Source organism: Botrytis porri (genome assembly GCF_014898465.1).
Source record: "Botrytis porri strain MUCL 3234 chromosome Unknown BPOR_005, whole genome shotgun sequence".
In the NCBI taxonomy this organism is placed as follows: domain Eukaryota; kingdom Fungi; phylum Ascomycota; class Leotiomycetes; order Helotiales; family Sclerotiniaceae; genus Botrytis; species Botrytis porri.
The window spans coordinates 1,440,892-1,462,401 of NW_024066079.1; the positions used below are offsets into that span (position 1 = coordinate 1,440,892).

The 21,510-nt window shown below is 44.4% G+C and overlaps 3 protein-coding genes across 3 annotated transcripts; 1 reads left to right on the forward strand and 2 right to left on the reverse strand.

Moving 5' to 3' along the window:
- Nucleotides 1-2,004: 2,004 nt before the first annotated feature.
- Nucleotides 2,005-3,763, reverse strand: EAF01_004119 (uncharacterized protein; the record flags this gene model as incomplete). Its single annotated transcript, XM_038912373.1, has 5 exons — nt 2,005-2,159; nt 2,216-2,336; nt 2,389-3,025; nt 3,072-3,455; nt 3,513-3,763. The coding sequence occupies 5 exons, from the start codon at nt 3,761-3,763 to the stop codon at nt 2,005-2,007; spliced, it is 1,548 nt and encodes a 515-aa protein (XP_038772057.1).
- A 2,438-nt stretch (nt 3,764-6,201) lies between these two features.
- On the forward strand, nt 6,202-14,013 carry EAF01_004120 (uncharacterized protein; the record flags this gene model as incomplete). The annotated part of the gene is made up of 14 exons (XM_038912374.1): nt 6,202-6,250; nt 6,303-7,080; nt 7,142-7,253; nt 7,325-8,123; nt 8,185-8,328; nt 8,379-10,534; nt 10,583-11,512; nt 11,569-11,775; nt 11,833-11,910; nt 11,960-12,034; nt 12,089-12,444; nt 12,495-12,660; nt 12,738-13,046; nt 13,093-14,013. The coding sequence occupies 14 exons, from the start codon at nt 6,202-6,204 to the stop codon at nt 14,011-14,013; spliced, it is 7,080 nt and encodes a 2,359-aa protein (XP_038772058.1).
- A 1,118-nt stretch (nt 14,014-15,131) lies between these two features.
- On the reverse strand, nt 15,132-18,745 carry EAF01_004121 (uncharacterized protein; the record flags this gene model as incomplete). Its single annotated transcript, XM_038912375.1, has 2 exons — nt 15,132-15,884; nt 15,935-18,745. 2 exons carry the CDS (start codon nt 18,743-18,745, stop codon nt 15,132-15,134), a joined length of 3,564 nt encoding a protein of 1,187 aa, XP_038772059.1.
- Nucleotides 18,746-21,510: the final 2,765 nt, after the last annotated feature.

Below are 21,510 nucleotides of genomic sequence, written 5' to 3' on the forward strand. Positions count from 1 at the left end.
GCATTTGTTATTGCATAATTCCACTTCACAAACCCAGAATGTTACATGCGGATCGAATAGTCCTAACCTCTAATCTCTCAGAAATTTTAGGTCCCACACTATAAGTCAATGGCACATTTAAATGCGAATTTACAAAGAAAAGTGACATTAAGCCTTGTAAGTAGATGGCTTCATTGAGTACATGTAAGTTGCAGCAAACTCGCCCCTGACGATGTGGGTAACATTAACGTGAGCTGGTGTAAAGGGGTCAATGTGAACGCGAGGGACCAGTGGGGGTACATACATCATTTCGTTTAACATCACCTAGGCAGGGCGAGGCGGGGTCTAATAAACGGCACAGTACATCACATGCATTCAGAATTAGACCATAAGGGAAGCTCGATTGGTGAACGCAAGCGGCGTAGGTGGGTTGATTCACACAGATGGCAGAAGGTGCGTGGAAAAGATAGTAGAAATACATTATCAAAGTAGCAGTAATCCCGGAAATCACGATCTGCAATATCACTCAAGTCAACTTCTCATCGGGCTGACAATTGAGGTGCTTCTTCACGAATCATTGCCACGAGTATGCTTACGCTCTTCAAGTAGGGATAAGAGGCGCTAGCTAGGAACGCGCAGTTCAGTCATCTCATGAATTCAAGGTGTATTCTGCAAGACTTCTTGAAAATCGAAGGGTTCCCGTTGTACGTCGTATTGAAGATGTAAGCAAGCTTTCATACTTTTCGATCTATAGCGCCTGTGGTGCCTTGCCAGCACCTTAGTCGAGGTAACCTAGAGCAAGATATGTTCATAGCTCAACTAAAGGAATTTGGACTAGGATTGCACGTCCATTAGCGACCTGGGGCATCTTCAGAGCCGTGTCCCACATACAGATGATCAATTCAAAACCGACAAGATTCCAACGTCATAGATTGTTTTTAACATCAATGGTAAGATACGGTCAATATTATATATTTGTTCATATCAATGCCGATCCGGGGTGTTGCCCAATCGAAGCTACACTGTATAATTGCGGTGAAATATACTCGAAGCGATGTGTTCCAGCCTAGGGCATTAACCTCATACGAGGGCGAATATCACGTCGTCAGATTTGGAAGCTTAAACAGGGGGCTATCTTAAACGGTCCTCACGCGGACCATTGCCTTAAACGCTTTCTACCGGCAAACCGGCTTACTCACTACTGTATGACATTGATTTTCTTTACATGATGATGGAGTACCAAGCGGTAGTTCATCTGCAGCACAGTACAATTGTTCGTACGGCTAAATCAAAAGATGGGTTTTTGCGAAGGGACTTTGACTGTGCCTCATCTACTCATCCACACACACCAACAGCGCTTTTGATGTATAATAAAGGAAATGGAATTGTCGATCTATCACGCGATTGGTGTTTTCTCTCCTCTCCAATGAATACCATACTCCGGTGCTCTGCTTGATCTACTGAAACACAGTGGCTTGTGTGATTGAAACTATAACCTGCAGTACAGAACCATGAACAAAATCGAAGCTCCATGTGGACGGTATCAGCATCGGAATATATAGTATTGAGATACTCTGCACCTTATGTAACAGCTGCCTCTTCAGGTATTCCGCTGCTATTAATTCGAGATTAATGTGGTCTATGTTCGTACGTATGTATTATCATTATTCAACCAATGTGCTTTTCATTTTGCCCATTTGTGAGTACCCCACGGCGGCAAACAAAAGACCAGGTAGCAGTGCGAAATCTTTCTCTTCGTTTGCAGAAGAGACTATTTGATATGCAGACTTTCGACTGCACGATTCCGAGATGAAGCTCATAAGTGGTGGCTTGGAGCACTCCATTTCATTGAGTACCAAGAAATTGATGAACTTTTATTGGTGTTGTAGCTTAGTATATAAACGAATTACTTAATGGGTACAGCTAGAAATGCACAACATGTCGTTCAAAGACAAAGGTAAAATGAAGCAGACTGTATCGCAAGTCCTACTCATAGTGGTGTTGTTGAGCCTTGATAACTTACTTTCATGTAGTGGTTACTGGCGTCGAAGACTTTGCAATGTTACTTCTTTGACGCAGATAAGGTCCCCATTTCAATAGAACCCAGGGAATTGGCATCAGAGCCACCGAAATAAACCCAAAAATACTTGTAGCCCATCCCACATGGAGGTGGGAGTACACTGTGAGATAATCTTTAGCGAATCCACCGCAAAAGATAAGACATTTGAGAACTTACTTGGTGTGATAAACAAAGGAAATATCGCAGCAAGAACATATCTTAGAAGCGATGTCGCTGCTATTGCCGAAGCACCCATCAATGCTTCATACACGTCGAGAAGATACAGTAATCCGCTCATCTAGAGTAACGGTCAGTTGAATCACATGATCAAAAAAGGTGACAATACTCACAAATACACATAGATTTCCCCATGCAATGAAGGTAGATGCGATTACGGAACTGATCCAGTGAATTTCCGATTTAGCAGTCCATGCAAACCAGAACAATCCAATCGGCAATCCAAAGCCGCCGAGCATTGCGGAGTGTAAGCGATATTCAGGCGGTACTAGGCCGTCGTTCCATCTGGAGTTTCTTGCAGCATGTTTTTTTTGATACCAGAGGCGATCTACTAAAATTACAGTAATAGTAGCCCCAATGCTGCCAATAGCAAATGGAATGAATGTAAGTCCAGTTTGCTGCGTATCGAATCCATAGACAGTACTATAGACGAATGGGAAGGCAGCAAAAAAAGAATACAAAACCGCAAAATTGAAGCCAATATAAAAAGACCATGCGATAACAATTGGTTCTGTATAAAGCATATGCAATGGCCGGAGTAAGGTGATGTAAAACATAAATCTCAGAGCAACCATACCAGATAGCTTCGGTTTTGCTTTACCACCTTTGGCATTTCGTTCCAAAATAGTTTTCTTGTAAGTTTCCTTCATACCAAGAGCGGCCACAAGAGAAACGAGGGCAAAGAAAAGAATTATCCATTCTGTCCAACGCCAGCCCTTCCTTGGAACTGCAAACCCGCCGATCAATGGTCTACTCCGACGTCAGAGGAGTATTCAAGACTTAGGTGACAACTTACCCAAGTGCGGGACCCAAGTATGGACATAGCGCAAAGAGTGTAGCTGTCACAGCTCTAGACTCTGGCTTCCAGAGATCTGCATTGGTACCTGCACCAACGACAAGTGGAGGGCTGCCAAAAACACCAGCAAGCAAGCGACATGCAACTAGCCCCCCAAAAGTCTGCGAAGCTCCTGCTCCAACAATAAATAAAGCAAATATCGGAAGTGAAATCATATATGTTGATGTTCTACCAAACTTTTCGCTAAGGGGTGCTGCAAGAACAGGCCCGAAGCCTAGCCCGAGCAAGAAAAGACAAAAAGGAAGTAGAGCGGCCGTCTCTGAAACATTGAATACTCGCATTATTTCCGGCACCGCTGGCGTGTATACAGATGATGCGAACGTCCTGTGCAAGCACACATTAGATGAAAGAGTTAAAAAAGTTTGTAGAAATCAAACTTACACGGTCAGACCAAACATCCCGATGAGAAGTGTATGATAGACTCTCTTGGCCATAGACCAATTATATGGGTTTTGACCATCTTCATCCCAACTGACAACGACAGTTGGTGGTTCTTCAGATTTTTTGCCTGAAAGCTTGGTTCCATCATTGATCTCCATATCTTTGTTGCAGGAAAGCATCGAGGTGTCTCGAAGATCTAACTCACTACTTCCATTCTTGCTCTCTGGTTTGCTCTCTTCAGCCGCCGCCATTATGATAATGGAAACTGCAACGTCTGATTTGTTTGAATCTAAATGTAAACATAGGACACTGTTCTTGTCTTTGAATGAGTTTGGAAATCGACCTTGTTATGTCTACAGCAGAAATTACGGACCTAAGAACTTGAGATTTCCCATAGATTGAGATCATCAAAGACTGGAATTTTTTGACTCAGCCTGCAAGCGCTTCGTCTCCCAAAGGGTCGACTTCTTGAACGGATCAAACGGCACATAATCCACGTATTCGTGTATATTGATACTAGTACCTTGATCGTGGTATCCAAAGTTGGGTGTATGGCAAAATAATCAGATTGACCCACTGAAATGATACAGTAAAATTTGATGTGTAAGGCGCAGTAAATCATTCGCACGGCGTGGTATGCAGTAGTCTTTGGAATCGAGCAAACTAACATGCTTGCTTTCACTCGGTTCTTGCAGACACAAGGGTGTTGATTTTAGCTGCCCTCATATGAGGATAAACGCCAAGATATGACTCTGGACACGATTCAGGAATATGACAGTAAGTAAACCTGAGAAAAACATCGCAAACGAGGTGCCTTACTGCCTTCGTATAGTAAGCCTCCACAAAACTTCAGCCGATGATTTAGTGCCGGCACTTCCAAGCGTTAAAATAAGCCTCTAAAGATAATAACGGCCAGTATTAAATTGAGCGAGATCAGACAGAGATAGCTGCAGGGCTCTGGAGGCTGGCTTGAGACTAATGCTGTGCTGTCTGCATTTCCGCTTTCAGTTTTACGCCTCCCAGGTGCTAAGATGGTGTTGCGTGGAAACCCACATCTAGACTTGAGCAAAGGCATGATAAGTGATGTTTTTAGTATTAGTCCATCGATTTCAAATTCGGTACCGAACGTTCAAAAAATTGCCGTCCTAGTCAGCGTTCTCGGGACATGCTACAAGAAGATTTATTTGCATCTAGCTTATGTAAATACTGTCAATTTGAGGAATAACATGGTAGACAAAGGTGGGTGTAGTGGCTAATCAACAGAGTCATAGTTTCTTCTCTTTCTTTCGTCCATATATCCAGGTTTCACATCATCCCCACGTAACAATCTTCAGTTGTGGATAACCTTACCGAACCATCGCAACCTTTTAGACTATCCCTGTACCGTGCCACTCGCCTTGCGCCCGCCATTATCATTACGGAAAGATGTCTACATTCAGACATTGGTACATTCAAAATTTATCTCGTGTCCAAATAAAGCAACAATAAGCTTATCCTATGTGTACATCCAAGTAAGTACATCCAAATAAGTGAGCCGGGACTATTACTAAGAGAAATTAATCACATGGTGCTCTACAGGGAGTCATTGGGGGCGTGAAGTGACAACAGAGTCACAAATATATACACGAAGTGCCATTATTTAACGTAGAATAGAGTGTTCCTAGCCCCAATGCGAGAGTCTTTTTCTGAAAAAATAAAATAATAAAAACTACCCCGAAGTTTTGGCCAATAATCGCGTGGAGCAGGCAGCTAAAAGAAAGAAAAACATGGCTACACCCGTGCCAAGATCTACGCACCAGTTTTCGCAAAGTGAAGAAACATTGGATTATGAATATTAAGCTTTCCACTGGGATATTATTCAAACCCAAGTCAAAATCAGAAAAGTCATTGAAGCTTAGTAACTGTTAGAATATCGAAGGCTAGGCACCTTCCGCGACCCAATTGGTCCTTTTTGGTGGTCACCTTGCGAAGATGATCTATTAATTGTAGATCCCAGGGTCAGTGAAGATTCATTCTCCTTCTGATGCATTGTGGTCCGTTGTATGATTCTTCTGGAGACAAGCACGAACGACGTATTAGATGACTGAAGAGCCGACCACACGCCGCGGACGGATGAAATCCTCGGTAGATGACCTCACGCAGTCGGTCTAAGATAGGTGTGCTTATTTCTCTTGAAGTGACGTGGATTATGATGGATGGTATGCTACGCGTAAAAACCGATGCAACGGGGAGTGTGAGGATAATGGCATTGGTGAAGGTGTGGCGGAATTTACAAAGCTATCTGTGGGCATGTGCATCCCATTCGATTTTGAATCCTCGCAGACTGACGGAATATCGCCTTACTCACAACATCAAGAACTTCTGCACCGCAATATCCCCTCTGATTACCACCGCAAAACGAAACTATGAGGTTGACTGTTCGCTCGCCTGCTTTTCAAGGACAGACATAGAAATACCAGACATCTCTAGGTAATTTTAGAACCTTTTCTTATGAAGAGATAGATCTTTTCAAGTATATTCAATAAGTTCAACTCAAACATCTACATCTTTACATCTTACTCACGTGGTACTTGACTGTCACTCGTAATTGCTGAAAAGCGTATACATATAACTGTCTTTGGGAGATAAAAGGTTTCAGAACTTGACTGCTCAACTGACGAAAATCGCATCTAAGAGTGCAGTAAACATAATGGCTCCTCTAAAAGCACCAACAGACCCCATTGCACTTGTTGGCATGAGTGAGTAATGGCCCTTTCGTCAATTAGTAAAGAGATTTAACATCTGTGGCAGGTTGTCGTTTACCCGGTGGTGCCTCCGATACCTCGAAGCTTTGGGATCTCCTAGTTAATGGAAGGTCAGGATTGAGCGAAATCCCCAAATCACGCTTCAATATAGACGCTTTTTACCATCCAGAGTCTAATAAGACAGGCACTATTAATGCAAAGGGTGGATACTTCTTAGAACACGACGTTCGGTTATTCGATAACGCCTTCTTTGGCATTAACAACTTAGAAGCAAAATACATGGATCCTCAGCAAAGACAACTACTAGAGGTTGTCTATGAATGTTTCGAGAGTGCTGGAATCACTCTCGAAGATGTATCAGGTGCAAACATTGGCTGTTACGTCGCAAACTTCACTACCGACTTCGTGAATGTCCAAGCGAAGGATCCAGATCTATATCATAGATATAGTGCAACAGGCTTTGGGCCTACAATTTTAGCAAACCGAATCAGCCATGCATTCAATTTGAAAGGCCCAAGTCTTGTACTTGATACAGCATGCTCATCATCATTATATGCTCTTCATGTGGCGTGTGCAGCATTGAACGTTGGTGAATGCGACTCCGCGATTGTGGCTGGAGCTAACCTGGTTCAATCTCCGGAAGCTTATATTGCCATGACAAAAGCCGGTGTTTTATCAAGTACATCAGTATCCCATACATTTGACTCTTCGGCAGATGGATATGGAAGAGGAGAAGGAATAGCCGCGTTGTACTTAAAGCGATTGGATCATCTGAATGCTTCGGATCCTGTACGCTCAATCATTCGTGGAACAGCGGTGAACAGGTAATATTCAATAATGCCACTCGAATCGTTTTCAAAGAGCTAACTTATGTACGTCTACCAGTAATGGATATACTCCTGGGATTACAATGCCAGGTGTTGATGGACAGGAAGCTGTTATTCGGAAAGCTTACGCCATGGCTGGATTGCCTCTCCATGACACTACGTACATTGAGGTATGTTGAAGAACCTCAACATAGAGATCTTCGCTTCAAATTCAACCCACTTACTAATCTCTTATTCTTAGAGTCACGGAACTGGCACAAGTATTGGAGATCCTATTGAAGTTGAAGCTATCTCACGATGCTTCAGCTCCAAATCTGGCCATCAGCCCCTCCTTATAGGCTCGGTTAAGCCTAATCTTGGTCATGGCGAAGCTGTTAGTGGTATCACTAGCATTATAAAAGCAACTCTTGCTCTTGAACGCCAAACCATTCCCCCCACGATTGGTGTTCGGAGTCTGAATCCACAGCTCAAACTCAAAGAGCGCAACATCAGAGTTGTTATGACCTCCGAATCATGGCCTGCAACCGCAACTGAAAGGATAAGTGTGAACTCCTTCGGCTACGGTGGAGCAAATGCGCATGCAATTATCGATTCTGCTAGGATGCACGTACCTCCACACAATCAAAGAAACCACAAAGATGTCGAGGATATTCATGCCACCATGATTTTACCCTTTTCTGCCCACAATACAGACTCCCTGACAAGAAACGCAACCGCCATTGCTTCTTCTAGAGTGCTGTCAAAGGATTTGCAAAAACTTGCATATACTTTGGCGTCGCATCGCTCGAGCCTGCAAGTCCGAGGTTATGTTCTTGCTCACAAGGAAGGTATCGAATCAAATATTTCGACAACACCTCTCAAATTCCAGCCATCGAGCGTCTCTAGCTCACCCATCGCCTTTGTTCTGACAGGTCAAGGGGCTCAGTCTGCAAGAATGGGTGCCAACTTGCTGGATAGATTCCCCGTTTTCACTCAAACAATTGATCATCTTGATGTATATCTTAAATCTTTAGATCAAGCACCAATATGGTCCCTCAGGGGTAAGTTGGGTCTCGTTCGGTTTCATTCAGTCTTGTTACCATTAGCTAACAGTATGTAAAGAAATCATATTGGAAAGCGAAGAATATAGCACAATTAATCAAGCATCAAGATCACAACCTATTTGTACCGCTCTGCAGATAGGATTGGTAACTTTACTCAAAGATTGGAACATTGAGCCAACAGCTGTGATCGGGCATTCTTCTGGTATGTATCAACTTCCTACTTGATGTTTCTATAGCTTAGCAATCAAATAGGGGAAATATGTGCAGCGTATGCTGCCGGCTTCATAACAATGGAAGAGGCAATGGCAATTGCTTATTATCGCGGGCTTGTCGTCTCAAAGATGAGTACACGAGGCGCAATGATGGTTGTTGGACTTGACCACGAAAGAGTCGTTAAACATATTGCAATGAACCACTTGCACGAAAGTCTTCGCGTCGCTTGTATTAATTCACCGGAGAGTACTACTGTTAGTGGGGACGCGGACGCCATCGATATTTTACTTTCAGCTCTCGAAGGACGGAAAATTTTCGTCCGGAAACTCAAAACAGACGGCAAAGCCTATCATTCTCATTTGATGCAAGAGATTGGGCAGTTCTACGAAGACCTTCTCCTTCCGATCTTATCTAGGAGAGATAAATCTAAGCTAGATGAGCTACGACCAGATGTCAAAATGTTTTCTTCGGTGGTCTCAGACTTAGTGCAGGAAAATGTGGTCAGAACACCAGCTTACTGGCGCAAGAACCTTGAGTCCCCTGTCCTTTTTTCTGGCGCAATGAAATCGCTATTATCATCTGGATCCTATCATATGATAGAAGTAGGACCTCACCCAGCATTAGCACAACCCGTGCGAGACGTTCAGCTCAGGGCCAACACAATGCAGTCCACCTATTTCTCAACATTGTCTCGCGGAGCTCATGATGAAATCTCTATGCTCAATCTGGTCGGCTCGCTCTACCTTCAAGGTCACAACCTGCCTTTCTCCAAGATAAACGCCATACAGAATGGTCTGCAAGTTATTCAAGATCTACCGACTTATTCCTGGGCTCATAAGAACATTCTTTGGAACGAATCTCGGATTAGCTCAGAATATCGCACGCAGAAATACAAAAGACACGATCTTCTTGGATCAAAAGTCCCTGGAACACCTGGCAGAGCTTTCTGGTGGCGCAATACTCTGAAGCTGCAAGAAGTGCCATGGATCCAAGACCACAAGTTGGGACAGACTATCGTATTTCCAGCCGCAGCTTACCTTGCCATGGCTATTGAAGGGCTACTTCAAGCTCATGATCACCTGATTGAAAGTAAAGTCACATTGAAGCAGGTCCACTTGCTCAATCTACTCGTTCTAGAAGCTGAGGGAGACGGAGTGGAATTGACCATGCAACTAGAACCAGCTAGGCTTTCAAGTGCCACAACCTCTGAAATATGGTGGCGATTCGAAATTTGTTCGCGCGTTGCAAATGTCGTCACAGTGCATGCCAATGGATTGATAGCCACGCATGGCCCGGACAATCTTTATATAGAGAGCTCATTCTCTTCTGCTGACTCTATCATGGAGGAGCAAAGTACCAAAACTTGGTACAAAAAACTGGCAAAAGAGGGGTTATGTTTTGGTCCGGAGTTTCACTCTCTGGTGGAGATCAAGACAGATCGTAGCAAAAGATATCCTGGTGTTTTGGCACAGACCAAATATCGTCGTGGAAGCGATTTGGGCGCGTATATTGAGTCCGATTACGTTATACATCCTGTAACAATCGACGCAATGTTGCAAGCAGCGATTGTTGGCTCCGCGGCTGGAGTAGTTCATGATTTCAGAGGCAAGATTCCAGTCATGGTGAGCGAATTCAATGTATTTATCAGCAAAATACCAAATGCTGCAGAGATCTGCAACATCAAAACAAGCTGCAGAAAAGTCGGTATCGAATCTGTATTACTCTCAGGAGAGCTACAGAGCCCCGATGGAAAGCTCTTAGCTCGCATGGAGGACATTCGTGCCATTCCTTACAAAGAGCACAAGTTGCGAGACCCGACTGAGCGAAACCCGTATCTTCAAATCTTGTGGAAGCCCAATGTCTCAACATTAACGAGTGAGAATTCTCATGTCTTCGCGAGCTATTTGGAGCAATTCAGCAGCTTTCTTCCTTCTCAATTTCAAGGTAGCGACATGGCATACTTGACCGGTGCAGTAGATCTCATTACTCATAGCAACGGGCGAGCCAAGATTTTGGAGTTGAGCGATGGTAACAATGATCAACTAGAGCAGTCAATGATTGCAGCAGGAATTGGTGGTAAACACCAACGTTTCGATTCGTATATGAGCGCTGTAATCACACCTGACGGCAGTATAACGTGCGACGCCAAAAATCTCAAACCAGAGCATCTTTTTGATGTTATAGTTGTTTCATCTGTAGGTTTTTGACTCTCCAGACGTTTTTCGCTGACTTTTTCGCCACAGAAATCATCGACGGCCTATGTTTTGGATCATTTCGATGCTCTTAAACCGTACTTTGCTCCAAACACATTCTTCGTCTTCACAAGTGATTCAACAGCATCTCTGTCGCTCCATCAAAAACAACTATCTTTGCTCTCAGCACGTTTGAATCATTCCAAAACTACAATCACAATTGCACGTCCCGAATCTCGTTTATTTGACGGGAAGGTGGCTCCAGATGGATCGAAATTCATTCTGGTATTCCCGAACGCTACACTTCCATACTCACCCTTGAACCACGCGATAATCAATGAACTATCAAGGTTTCTCAAAACTCCCATTCAGCTACTAGGTTTAGAAGAGGTTTCCCATGATACGCTCCCCCCAAACTCAATGGTTGTCTGCACCCTCGAACTCGAATCTCCACTTCTAAACAATATGACGTCCAATCAGCTCGAACACCTGAAGATCATCTCAGAGAATGCAGCATTTATCCTTTGGTTGACGGGCGGCTCTCTCTACACCGCTTCAGATCCAAATTATGCTATCGTCCTTGGTCTGTCCCGTTCGCTGATGCTGGAACGTCCATCGCTCCAAATGCCCGTGTATGATATTGATCTTGCAACACCTCCAATCATCTCTGCACAAAATGTGGTTTCGGTAATAAAAGAGGTCTTGGGCAGTGAAACGGTTCCGGATACTGAGTATCGCCAACATGAAGGTGTCATTTACCACAGTCGCGTCATTCCCGATGCTAGTCTCAACATAAGCTTCAGACGTGCACAAGATGAAGAGGTTACACTCATCCCGCTTCAGGAAGCAGGGTTTTGCAGGCTAGCGATGAAGAATGTACGAAATATCAACACTTTGCGCTTTCAGCAGCTTGAAGAGGAGGAATTGCTTCCAAGAGGATATGTTCAGGTACAAGTCAGAGCTATGGGCATCAATGCCAGAGTAAGGACTACTGTAGACAAACCTATTGTCGTAGAAAGATACTGATGTAATTGTAGGACTATGATGCTCTGACCGAGAAAGTCGATGTCCAAAATGGCACCTGCTCGCTGGAATTTAGTGGTATAATCACAGCAACAAACTCACAGGTAACAACATTCCTGCCCGGTGACCGTGTGGTAGTGCTGGCTCCAAATCATGGGGGAACGCACGAGCAAGTACCAGAATGGGCGTGTTGTAGATTGAAAGATGATGAGGACTTCACCGTGAGTATTCCTATGGAGCTCTGATGCGCTATTGTAAGCTGACATAGACCGATACAGAATATGGCCACAGTTCCAGTGGCTTTTAGTACAGCATTATTTGCGCTGGAAGAACGCGCGAAATTGGAGACAGGCCAGGTAAAGCGTTCTTTCCAAGATAATGTAAAATAGTGTATTAACATGTTAGTCAATTCTCATTCATTCAGCCACGGATAGCGTTGGACTGGCTGCTATACAGATTGCACGACTCAAGGGTGCAGAAGTGCGTGTATCTTTTCCGAGAAAATTCTTAGACCCGCTGACTTAAATTTTTCAGATATATGCTACTGTCGACACAGATGCCAAGAAAGCTTTCTTGGTAAACAAGTTACACCTCCCATCGTCCCAGGTGTTCTTTCAATCTCCCAGTAACACCATGCTAACCGATATCTTGTGCGCAACGTCGGGCAAAGGAGTAGACGTCGTGATGAATTGTCTTGCGGGTGATTTGCTACAAGCCAGCTGGAAAGCCGTAGCCGACTTCGGGACTTTCATTGAGCTCGAGAAACGCGATATCGCTGATGGCGGCCTATTGGACATGTGTATGTTCAATTCGGGCGTCACGTTTACGGTGCTGGACTTGAATGATATATTTTGGTCCGAAAAGGAAACTAGACGCCAGACTATCCACAAGTGTGTTTCCTTGTTTCGAATCGGCAATGGAGAGTGCTAACGGAAATTAGATTGCTACATAGAAGTATAGAGCTGCTTAGGGAAGAGAGAATCAGGCCAGTATCACCATTGACGGTCTTTCCCGCATCTCAGATTGTCGAAGCATTCCGTTATTTTTCATCCAACGACCGCATCGGGAAAGTTGCACTGACCCTTTCCCCTTTCGCTGTCATCCCAGTAAGTTTTCTTTCCTTTTCTGAGATCCACATCATGAATTTTTTTTAGAAAGCATAAGTATGAACCCAGAAATTTAGGTAGTTCCACTGAAATACCACACGCGCTTCGATGCTCAAAAAGCATACATACTTGTCGGCTGCCTCGGTGGTCTTGGGAGAAGCCTATCACAGTGGATGTTGAAGCGTGGGGCAAAAAACTTCATCTTCATTGGGCGCTCTGGGACCTCCAAAGCTGCTGCACGAAACACGGTTGCAGATCTACGAGCCGCAGGCGCAGATGTGGAGGTTGTGCAGGGAGATGTGGTCAACTATGCCGACGTTGAACGGGGGGTATTAGCAGCCAAACAACCAATTGGAGGCGTCGTCCAAGCGGCTATGAGTATCCATGTAAGTCTTCATGATCTGCCATCGCTTGTCGAAGCTAATCAAGCAGGTTGCGCTGTTCAATGAAACCACGACTGAGAATTGGCACTCGGGTATAAGCCAAAAAGTGCAAGGCACTATGAATCTCTATAGAGCCTTATCAAGCACTCGCAATACCACACAACTAGACTTCTTCCTTATGCTCTCCTCCGTAACGGGAAGTGTCGGGGTTGCCACAGAGAGCAATTATTGTGCCGCCGGTGCCTTCCAAGATGCGTTTGGAGCTCATCTCCGCAGTATTGGCCTCCCCGGTATCTCGCTCGGTCTCGGCATGGTTTCCGAGGTTGGATTCTTACACGAGAGACCAGACACAGAAGCGGTACTTTTGAGAAAAGGATTGCATCCGCTTACCGAGGATGAATTCCTGCAGGTGGTAGACGGGGCTCTCAACTCCTTGAAAACGACTGACGAGTCAGAAGACACAGCTTGGGGTAAGAAGCATCATATGGGCGGTCATATATTGACCGGGCTCGAACTCCAAGGCTTTCAAAAACATCGCGACATGGGTTTTGTGAGAGGAGTTGTGGTGCTCGAGGACCCTCGTTTGACGTACATGGCGAGGGCATTTGCGGCATCTGCACCTGCTAATAGCAGTGCTGATACTGTTGATGCAGGCGGCTTTCCTGAAGCTGTCGCTGCAGCTTTGGCGATGAATGACAATGACGCATTGCCGAGTGCAGGTTTGACTGACGCGATTGCAAACGTGGTGATATCACGAATTTCAACATTACTATTGGTTCCTGCGACGCAGCTGCAAGCGACGACGCTCCTCTCAGACTTTGGGATGGAGAGCATGCTTGCGGCGGAATTTCGATCGGATATGTTTAGGGCCTTTAGGGTTGATGTGCCCTTTGCCATTCTCATGACTCAAGGTACTCAGATACAGAGTATAGCAGAACTCGTCGGCCAAAGTTTGCTCGAGCAGAGGTAATGCGTGGAACTCATCAGTTTTCCAAAGTAGTTGAGTTTCAATATCAACCAATCACAATTAATCTCAAAATCTCTCCAGTAAAAACTCATTTGAACCAGCAATTCATTCAGCAAGTAAGTTGCTCATCCGTCCATCAACACGATACGTGTTCAGGAGTTAGGGTGTTCTATATCTACAATTCGCCACTACCATACCACATGTATCCATTCACCTAATACACTACACCACCATGTCCCACTTCCATTTCATTTCCACTTCCACCCTCACCTCCACCCCAAAAAAACAAAGAAAAAATCAACAAATGAAAAACTCCTCCCAACCCATCCATCCCAGCTAGTTCAGATCCCATCTTTGAAGACTAGCACAAAAACACCCCAGATATTCCCCATCCATCAAATCAATCAATCAATCCATTCCATCCTCCCATATGATTAGGAATTCGTAGAATACCTCCAACTCCCCTATCAAAAGACAAAAAACATCTCTAACCTCATGCACCCCAATATTTGAGCACCTAGGCATGTAGAAAACAAAAGAGAAAAACAAGGCAAAACCCTTCGAAAAGGGACATAGTTAATACAAAGCAACCAAAATCCGGTTAAGCTTATAGCAAGCAAGAATAGATACTATTTATCTTTGTAAACAAATCCATATGCCTGCCTATCAGCTCGTAAAAAAAGACACAAGTAAAAAGTAAATAAGAATCGCCTTCTTTTTTCTTTCATAATAATCTTGACATGATAATTCGTTCAATAACTCGATCAGTGATCCCACCAAATATTATCGTTCTTCTTTTTTGATTTTGATGTTGTATTTTTAGATGCTGTGGGTCTCGTGAATGTGTAAAATGAGCAGGTAACTCATGTGTCAAAGAATAATATATACAAGAATTGTAAAGGTCGTAAGGCTAGGAAGGCAAATCGTGAATCGTAGAGGTAGTGGTCGTAAAGTAGAGGTAGATATCGTTTGGTACGCCGTTGATATCCTGCTAACGCCGTAAACACATAATCAAATTCAAATTGATGTGAATCCAAATCCCGTCAAGTCCTATCCAGGATTGAGCGAGTACTTGGCGATAATGTTAACAGCGAATGCTCCCAGCGAAATCTTGAAAGATTTTAAACGTCCATCATCTCAGCATCATCTAAGACTTCATCTGCTGGTCCCCAGTTTCCTTCAAAAACAGTGGCACCAGCACGACGTCTATTGCTAACCCATTGAAGTCCTGGTGATTCGAGCACTTCATGAATCAAAGGTCGATCTTGGGGACGTGGTGAGATCATCCATCGAACAAGCTTATCGAGTGTACACTCATGATTAGGATCTCTCATGAATTCTGGGGCTTCTTCGAGTTCGCCTCGTCTAGAAGAGCCGAACAAGTTGCTTGGGTCATGGGCGAATGACTTGGAGGATGAAGTGAATCGTTTCCGGCTAGCAGCAATTGGTGAACCAAAATCGACCTCAAGTTCATCATCGCTAGTCATGGAATCATCGCTAGGTACGATGGGGATACCATTGGCATCACGGGGCATGCTACTTGCTTCGCTCCAAGTAAGACTTGGAGCTTCACTCATATCTCCGGATCTTAGACGTTGCCAAGAAACTCCGTTGTCGGGCAAGTATACGTTGGTGGCGATCTCGAAGATGACCATACCAAGAGCGAAGACATCTGCTGGTTTATCGTATTGCCCCAGGAGAATCTCGGGTCCAATGTATTCACGGTCTCCTTCACCTTCAATCGCATCGGAAGCAGGCCATGAAGTTGCCATGCCAAAATCGCCAATCTTCAAGACACCCTCAAAGGTGATCATGATATTGGCGGGTTTGATATCAAGATGAATGAAGCCAGAATCATGAATATGTTTAAGGCCCTGTTAAATGTTAGTTGAAAGTGGCAAAGTTTGATAAGGATTTAACTTGCCTGTCCGATCTCCAGTAAAATCTTCCAGATTCTGAAATCATCTACTCTACCTTTGCGACCATTTTGAGAAAGGAATATATCAAGACTGCCTTCTTCACAATACTCCGTTTGAATGTACAGGTAATTCTTCTCTTCCCAGAAATCGGCATAATGAATGACATTGTCAGCTTGACCAAGTGCCTTGATAACCTCAACTTCCTTGAGCTTTCTTGATCGATCCTTGTAACCTTGATATGGTTGTTTTGACTTCTTAACAGCAAAGACACGGTCTGGTGTAGGTGTTGGTGGTGTTCTACCAGTCATTGGGGAATCGACTGAATCACTAAACATGAATGTTGAAGCCTTGTGCGCACTTTGAGTGACTTTGTATACTTGAGAAAATTCTCCTGTTCCGATCAACTCGATTTTGTTGAATCGTGATACGAGGGACTCATCCACATCTCGGGGCGGAAAACTACCAACGGGGGTAGTGCTAGTTTTACCGAAATAATCTCGACCAGTGGTTGGTGTCGCTGGAGGTGGAGCAACGGGAGCGCTGTTGGCACCTAGGTGAGCATAACCATCTCTATGGTTGGAGATGGAAAGGCTACTAGGATCGGGGAACAACATGTTGTCTTGAGGTGTACAAGGCGACAATTTCTCGAGGAAATCTACACGCTCCAATGGACTGGCTGGAGCCACGTGACTAATTTTAGCAAAACCGGGCTTTCTTGAAGGACTCAAAAAGGAAGTAGTAAGAGATTTAGCCATCAACGGCGAAGGAGATTGGAGGCCCCGCAATGCTCGGGACCTGGAAAAGGATGGTACAGAAATGGAAGTACTGAAGGAAAGTCCGGCAGTGGCAGGTGTTGGAGATTCGTTCATATCCATGGATGTATCACTGTCTCCCTCTTCCTGCTCGCCTGGACTCGTAGAGAGGTTCAACTTACTGCTTGATCTTGGTATCTTTCCTAAGCTAAAACCACCCACGGCAGATGTTGAGGCCGGAATCGAGCGATGACTTGTGGGACTACCGTTTTGGAAATGAGAGAAGCTCGACGCTTGTTTCGTTGGAGTTGGTGGTAAATCAAAGTCACCGATTTGGCTGTCGGTCTTGAAGTCTGGGGATCCACCGTCATCTCCGTCAATACTCAGAAAGCTACCTCGTCTGGTTAAACCTCGTGGCTGGCCGAAACCACTACCGAATACGCCGCTGCCCTTTCCAAAGGTACCGATAGCCGGGACACCGTGGGGGTTGAAAGGAGTAGATGGGGTACCAAACGAATGGCGGATTTGTCTAGCCTTTGCGATGGCACTAGTGGGTACTGCAGCTGGGTAAGTGCCGAAAATGTTGTTCTGCTTTTTACATGGGGTATCTGGAACATTTGACTTGGTATTTCCACGGAGCATCTGGACTTCTTCGGGTCTTCTGTTGACCTTTGAAATCAGACCTGTAGACATGAAAGCAGCAGGTAATGGTTTGACGGATTTGAAATTCTTTGGAGTCGAGAAGTCATCAGGAGCATCCAAGTTGAATGGCCTCAGAGCTCCAGCGGGTAAAGATTTCGAGAAATCAATCTTTGGTTTTTGGCTGCCACCAAAGTTAACAGGAACATGCTGGACAGGTGAGTCCTCGGCGATGCTCGAGTTGGAGGAAGAGGTTGTCATGGTTCGTGAGAGTGGGTGAGGTTGATGGGTCGGGTGTTGAGTAGTTTGTTGCGATTGATTAATCATATGCATCGAAGCATTTGGAAGGTTACCTTGGTGGCTGAACGGACTATCACGGTTCAGGGGTGCAACAAATTGATCCAATGACAATCTTGGACGATTCTTTTGCTTACTGGGGCTAACAATATCCTGATTCGCAATCGCAAAAGGCTGTTGCTGTGCGGATTGTTGTGCAGCCAGAAGCTGAGCGGCATGTCTTCTACCCCAGGAAGTCTTCTCGCCATTTCTTTGAAGTAATGTCGATTTGCGCAGAGAGGAGGAACGTCGAGGGGTAGAGGTAAAAGGAGATGCGGTACTTTCCGAAGTAAGAACTGTAGCTGATAACTCATATTCGTGATTCAAATCGCTGTGGATATCGAATTTGGTAGGTGAAGTTGGTACTGGTGCCTGTTCAAGAAGATTGAAATCATGACCAAAGTTGGCAGAACCGTGAAGACTTCTGCGCTTTGCGACTGGACTTCCGAGGGTCGCTTGTTCCAGATTCATGACGGGATCGCTGCGCTTCAGTGGACTTGGAGTGGATGCGCAATCACTAGCTCCGTCACTGCCCAATCTCAATAATGCCTGGTTGGCCGGCGCGTGTGCGTCCAAGCTCAGTTGCATTCTAGGGAGCTTCTCGAGTGCCTTTCTCTCCGCCGGGCTGCTACCTCCAGAATTTTCTTGTCCACCCATGTAACCCAGTGGTGTTGGGGTCGCGTTACCCGTATCGATTGTTTGGCTCAATGCCCGCTTCATAGGACTTCTGGGGGAGGTTCGTAGGCGGGTATTCTGTCGAGGAGGGGCAGTCTTGGCTCGCGACGAGGATCGAAGTGCCAATCTTGCGCTTGGAGGAAATGGAACGGCGAGTGGCGATGGAGTGTGAGGTGTATTTGTACCTGCGAATAGCGCAGGGTATGAAGACGCGCGCTTGGATGGTGACACTGGAGATGGCGACAGTGGAGATTTTGGAGATGGACTTGGGGATTTAGTGGCCAGGCGGAATTTGGATGGAGAACGCGATAGAGAACGTCTTAGCGATCTGACTGCGGAGGTTACATCAACATGGTGAACATGTGTGGGTGATGGTAAAGTGAGAGTGCCTCCGCCGCTGTTGGAGTACGACATGATGTTTGTTGGAATGTCGCGGCTTGACAATTTAAGATGAGTGATCTTCTGTTTTTGGCGCTGGATTCGGAAATTATCTGTCTTGCGACATTCGTTACAGAAAGTGAATGTCTTTTCTTTTCGTTCTAATGTGAAATGGTGTCGCGTCGTCTTGTCGCAAACTTTCGATTCTAGAAGGAAAAGGATTGGGAATGAAATGGACCAGTTAATACAGAGTTCTTTTTATGTTGCCGGTTGGTTCGAATGGTCGACAGAATAGACTACAAGTTGAGAAAAGAAATAATCAACAGGTATTGTCCAAAATGGGTAGCTTATTGGAAATCGATCGGAATGTAGACTGTACAGGTAATAGAAACAAATCGAGGAATGTTGTAGGAAGAGGATAGTGGTGGCGTGGCGTGAGAAAAGAGAGAAGAAGAGAGATGTGATGGAACCGAAATCGTAAGTTCGATGGGGTGAAGTGAGTCGAGAATAAGGCGGATGTGTATTATTGGAAGTTGCGACTGCAACGTTGAAATATCTTCAGTTGATTGTTGAAATGGAAAAAGAGAAGGAAGTCTTCACGTCATAATTTGAATGTCCTTCTTTCTTTCCCCCTTTCAAGAAGATGTCGCGAAATGAAAGATACAGTGGAAACGACTGTAGATTGTGGACTGTAGATTGTGGACCGTAGACCGTAGACCGTACGTCGACCGTAAATGCTGTACTGGACTTGACTGGACTTGAAATCGAGTTTTGATGTTTCTGTTGGTTTTCGGAATTTGGCGTTGGTTGACTTAAAGATCAATCAATGAGTGGGTGGGCGGGTAATGACTTGTCGCAAAAGTACCTACCCTAATAGGTATTACTAGTACTAGTTCTGGGCACTAGAGAATAGTGTCGAAATGTCGAATTTGAAGGTTTCGTGCTTCTTTCCTTCTGTCTATCTTTCGTACTACTTTGTGGCTCTGTTTTCTCTCTTTCCCATAAGAAAACCGGTTTCTTATTGACAATGTTGTGTTTGGGAGAGAGGGAGATGGAGGTGAAGACGTTGATATTATTCGAAATAGGAAAGGATTTTTAAATGTCGTTTAATTTTCAATTTCGAGATTTCTATATGAAAGGAATTATTGAATTTGAAGGGGAGTTGAGTGAAAAGAATTAAATGTGTGTGTGTATGTGTGTGTGTGTATTATAATCATGGATTTATTAGTATACCAAGTGGTGAGATTGTATGGTATGGTATGTATTGTATGTATGTGTGATATGGTAGTGAGTGTATGGATGGATGGATGGATGGATGGTTGGATGGTTGGATGGATGGTTGGTTGGATGGTTGGTTGGATGGTTGGATGCTTGATATTGAACGATGGGGGAAACAAAATGGGGGGGCGGAGTTCTATTGGGGGGAAAGTCTACAAGGCAGAAAGAAAAAGTTGTTTACTCACGAACGCGTCTTTTTTCCTTTTTTTCTTCTTTTACCCGTTTTTTCGCTTATCCTTGACCTTGACGCGTTTAAGACAAGAGTTGATAGGTACTAGGTACGTACTGTACTACTCTATTCTAGTACTCACTTGGTATCGACATTTACTAATTATTATCATATTACCTACCTAGGCAACACTTCATTACTACTTTACTAGACTAAGGTTGCTTGTCTTGAAGAAACATTGACCACTTCACTCCACCAGCTCTTCTCTTTTCGTCCAATCTATCGACTCTGGAAGAAAGTCTCCCGGATATCCAAAAACCCCAAGAAAAGCTGATACCTCAGTGCTACGGTGTACAACATAGAAACCGTTACAAATTTCATATTTCGATCCAACGAAGAAGCAAGGAGACACACATCACCCCTCCGCTCTATTCCATTGGGTTTGAGCCTCCAGTATAACATTCTTCCTAGTCTTCCAACTTTTCATGTCGTTTCAAGTTTACTGTACAGCATACATACTACATAGGTACCCAGTTTCCAAATGAAGTTCATGTTCGCCCAGTCTAGTCGGGTGTGGTACAACAGCATGCAAGATGCACAGGTATGCATAGGATACCGATTGCTGTGTTGTTTATTTATTTTGCTTATCAACAAACTTGAACCAATAAAACGCGTACAGCACAGATCACATCCAGGTATATCTTCACGTCTTCCAGCCTTTCAAGTAATTAAAGCAGCAGCAAGTACATCAGATGGATTGAATCACCACCAATCAAATTCCTTCTTCGTCTTCTAGTCGGCACTAGAACTTCCTTGTTCCATCCACCCACCTGGGCATCCACCGGGCGTTCACATTCACATTCACCTTGTTCAACTCTATTCCGCTACTACCCAGTCGCTTGGACCAATTTTACTACTGCAGCCCAAAACAGTCCTCGATCAAAATGCACACTTGACTGGATAGACAGCTGGACACCAATAAACTTTTGACATACCTCCAAGTTCCAACCCAAGTCGAACATTGGGAACTCTGTTGTGAAATCCCCCTCAAAGACTCTAAGAATAAACTATCATCCGATCCATCCAAACTCAAGGAAACATGACATCTAAGAGGCTGTCAATAAAACATCTCCTATTTCCCCTCCATGCATACACGCTGTAGAGAAAGAATTCTCAATATCTCTCACGCGCTTCGTTTTGTGCCACGTATATTTTAGACTCCAGACACGCATCACGAGAACTAATGTACTTTTTCAAAGAGAAGGTCTATTCCCATGCTCTACTCTGCTCACCATAAATATTAATAAGTCTGCACGGAAAGGATCTTCTTTCTTTCGTTTGAAACTCATTAGTA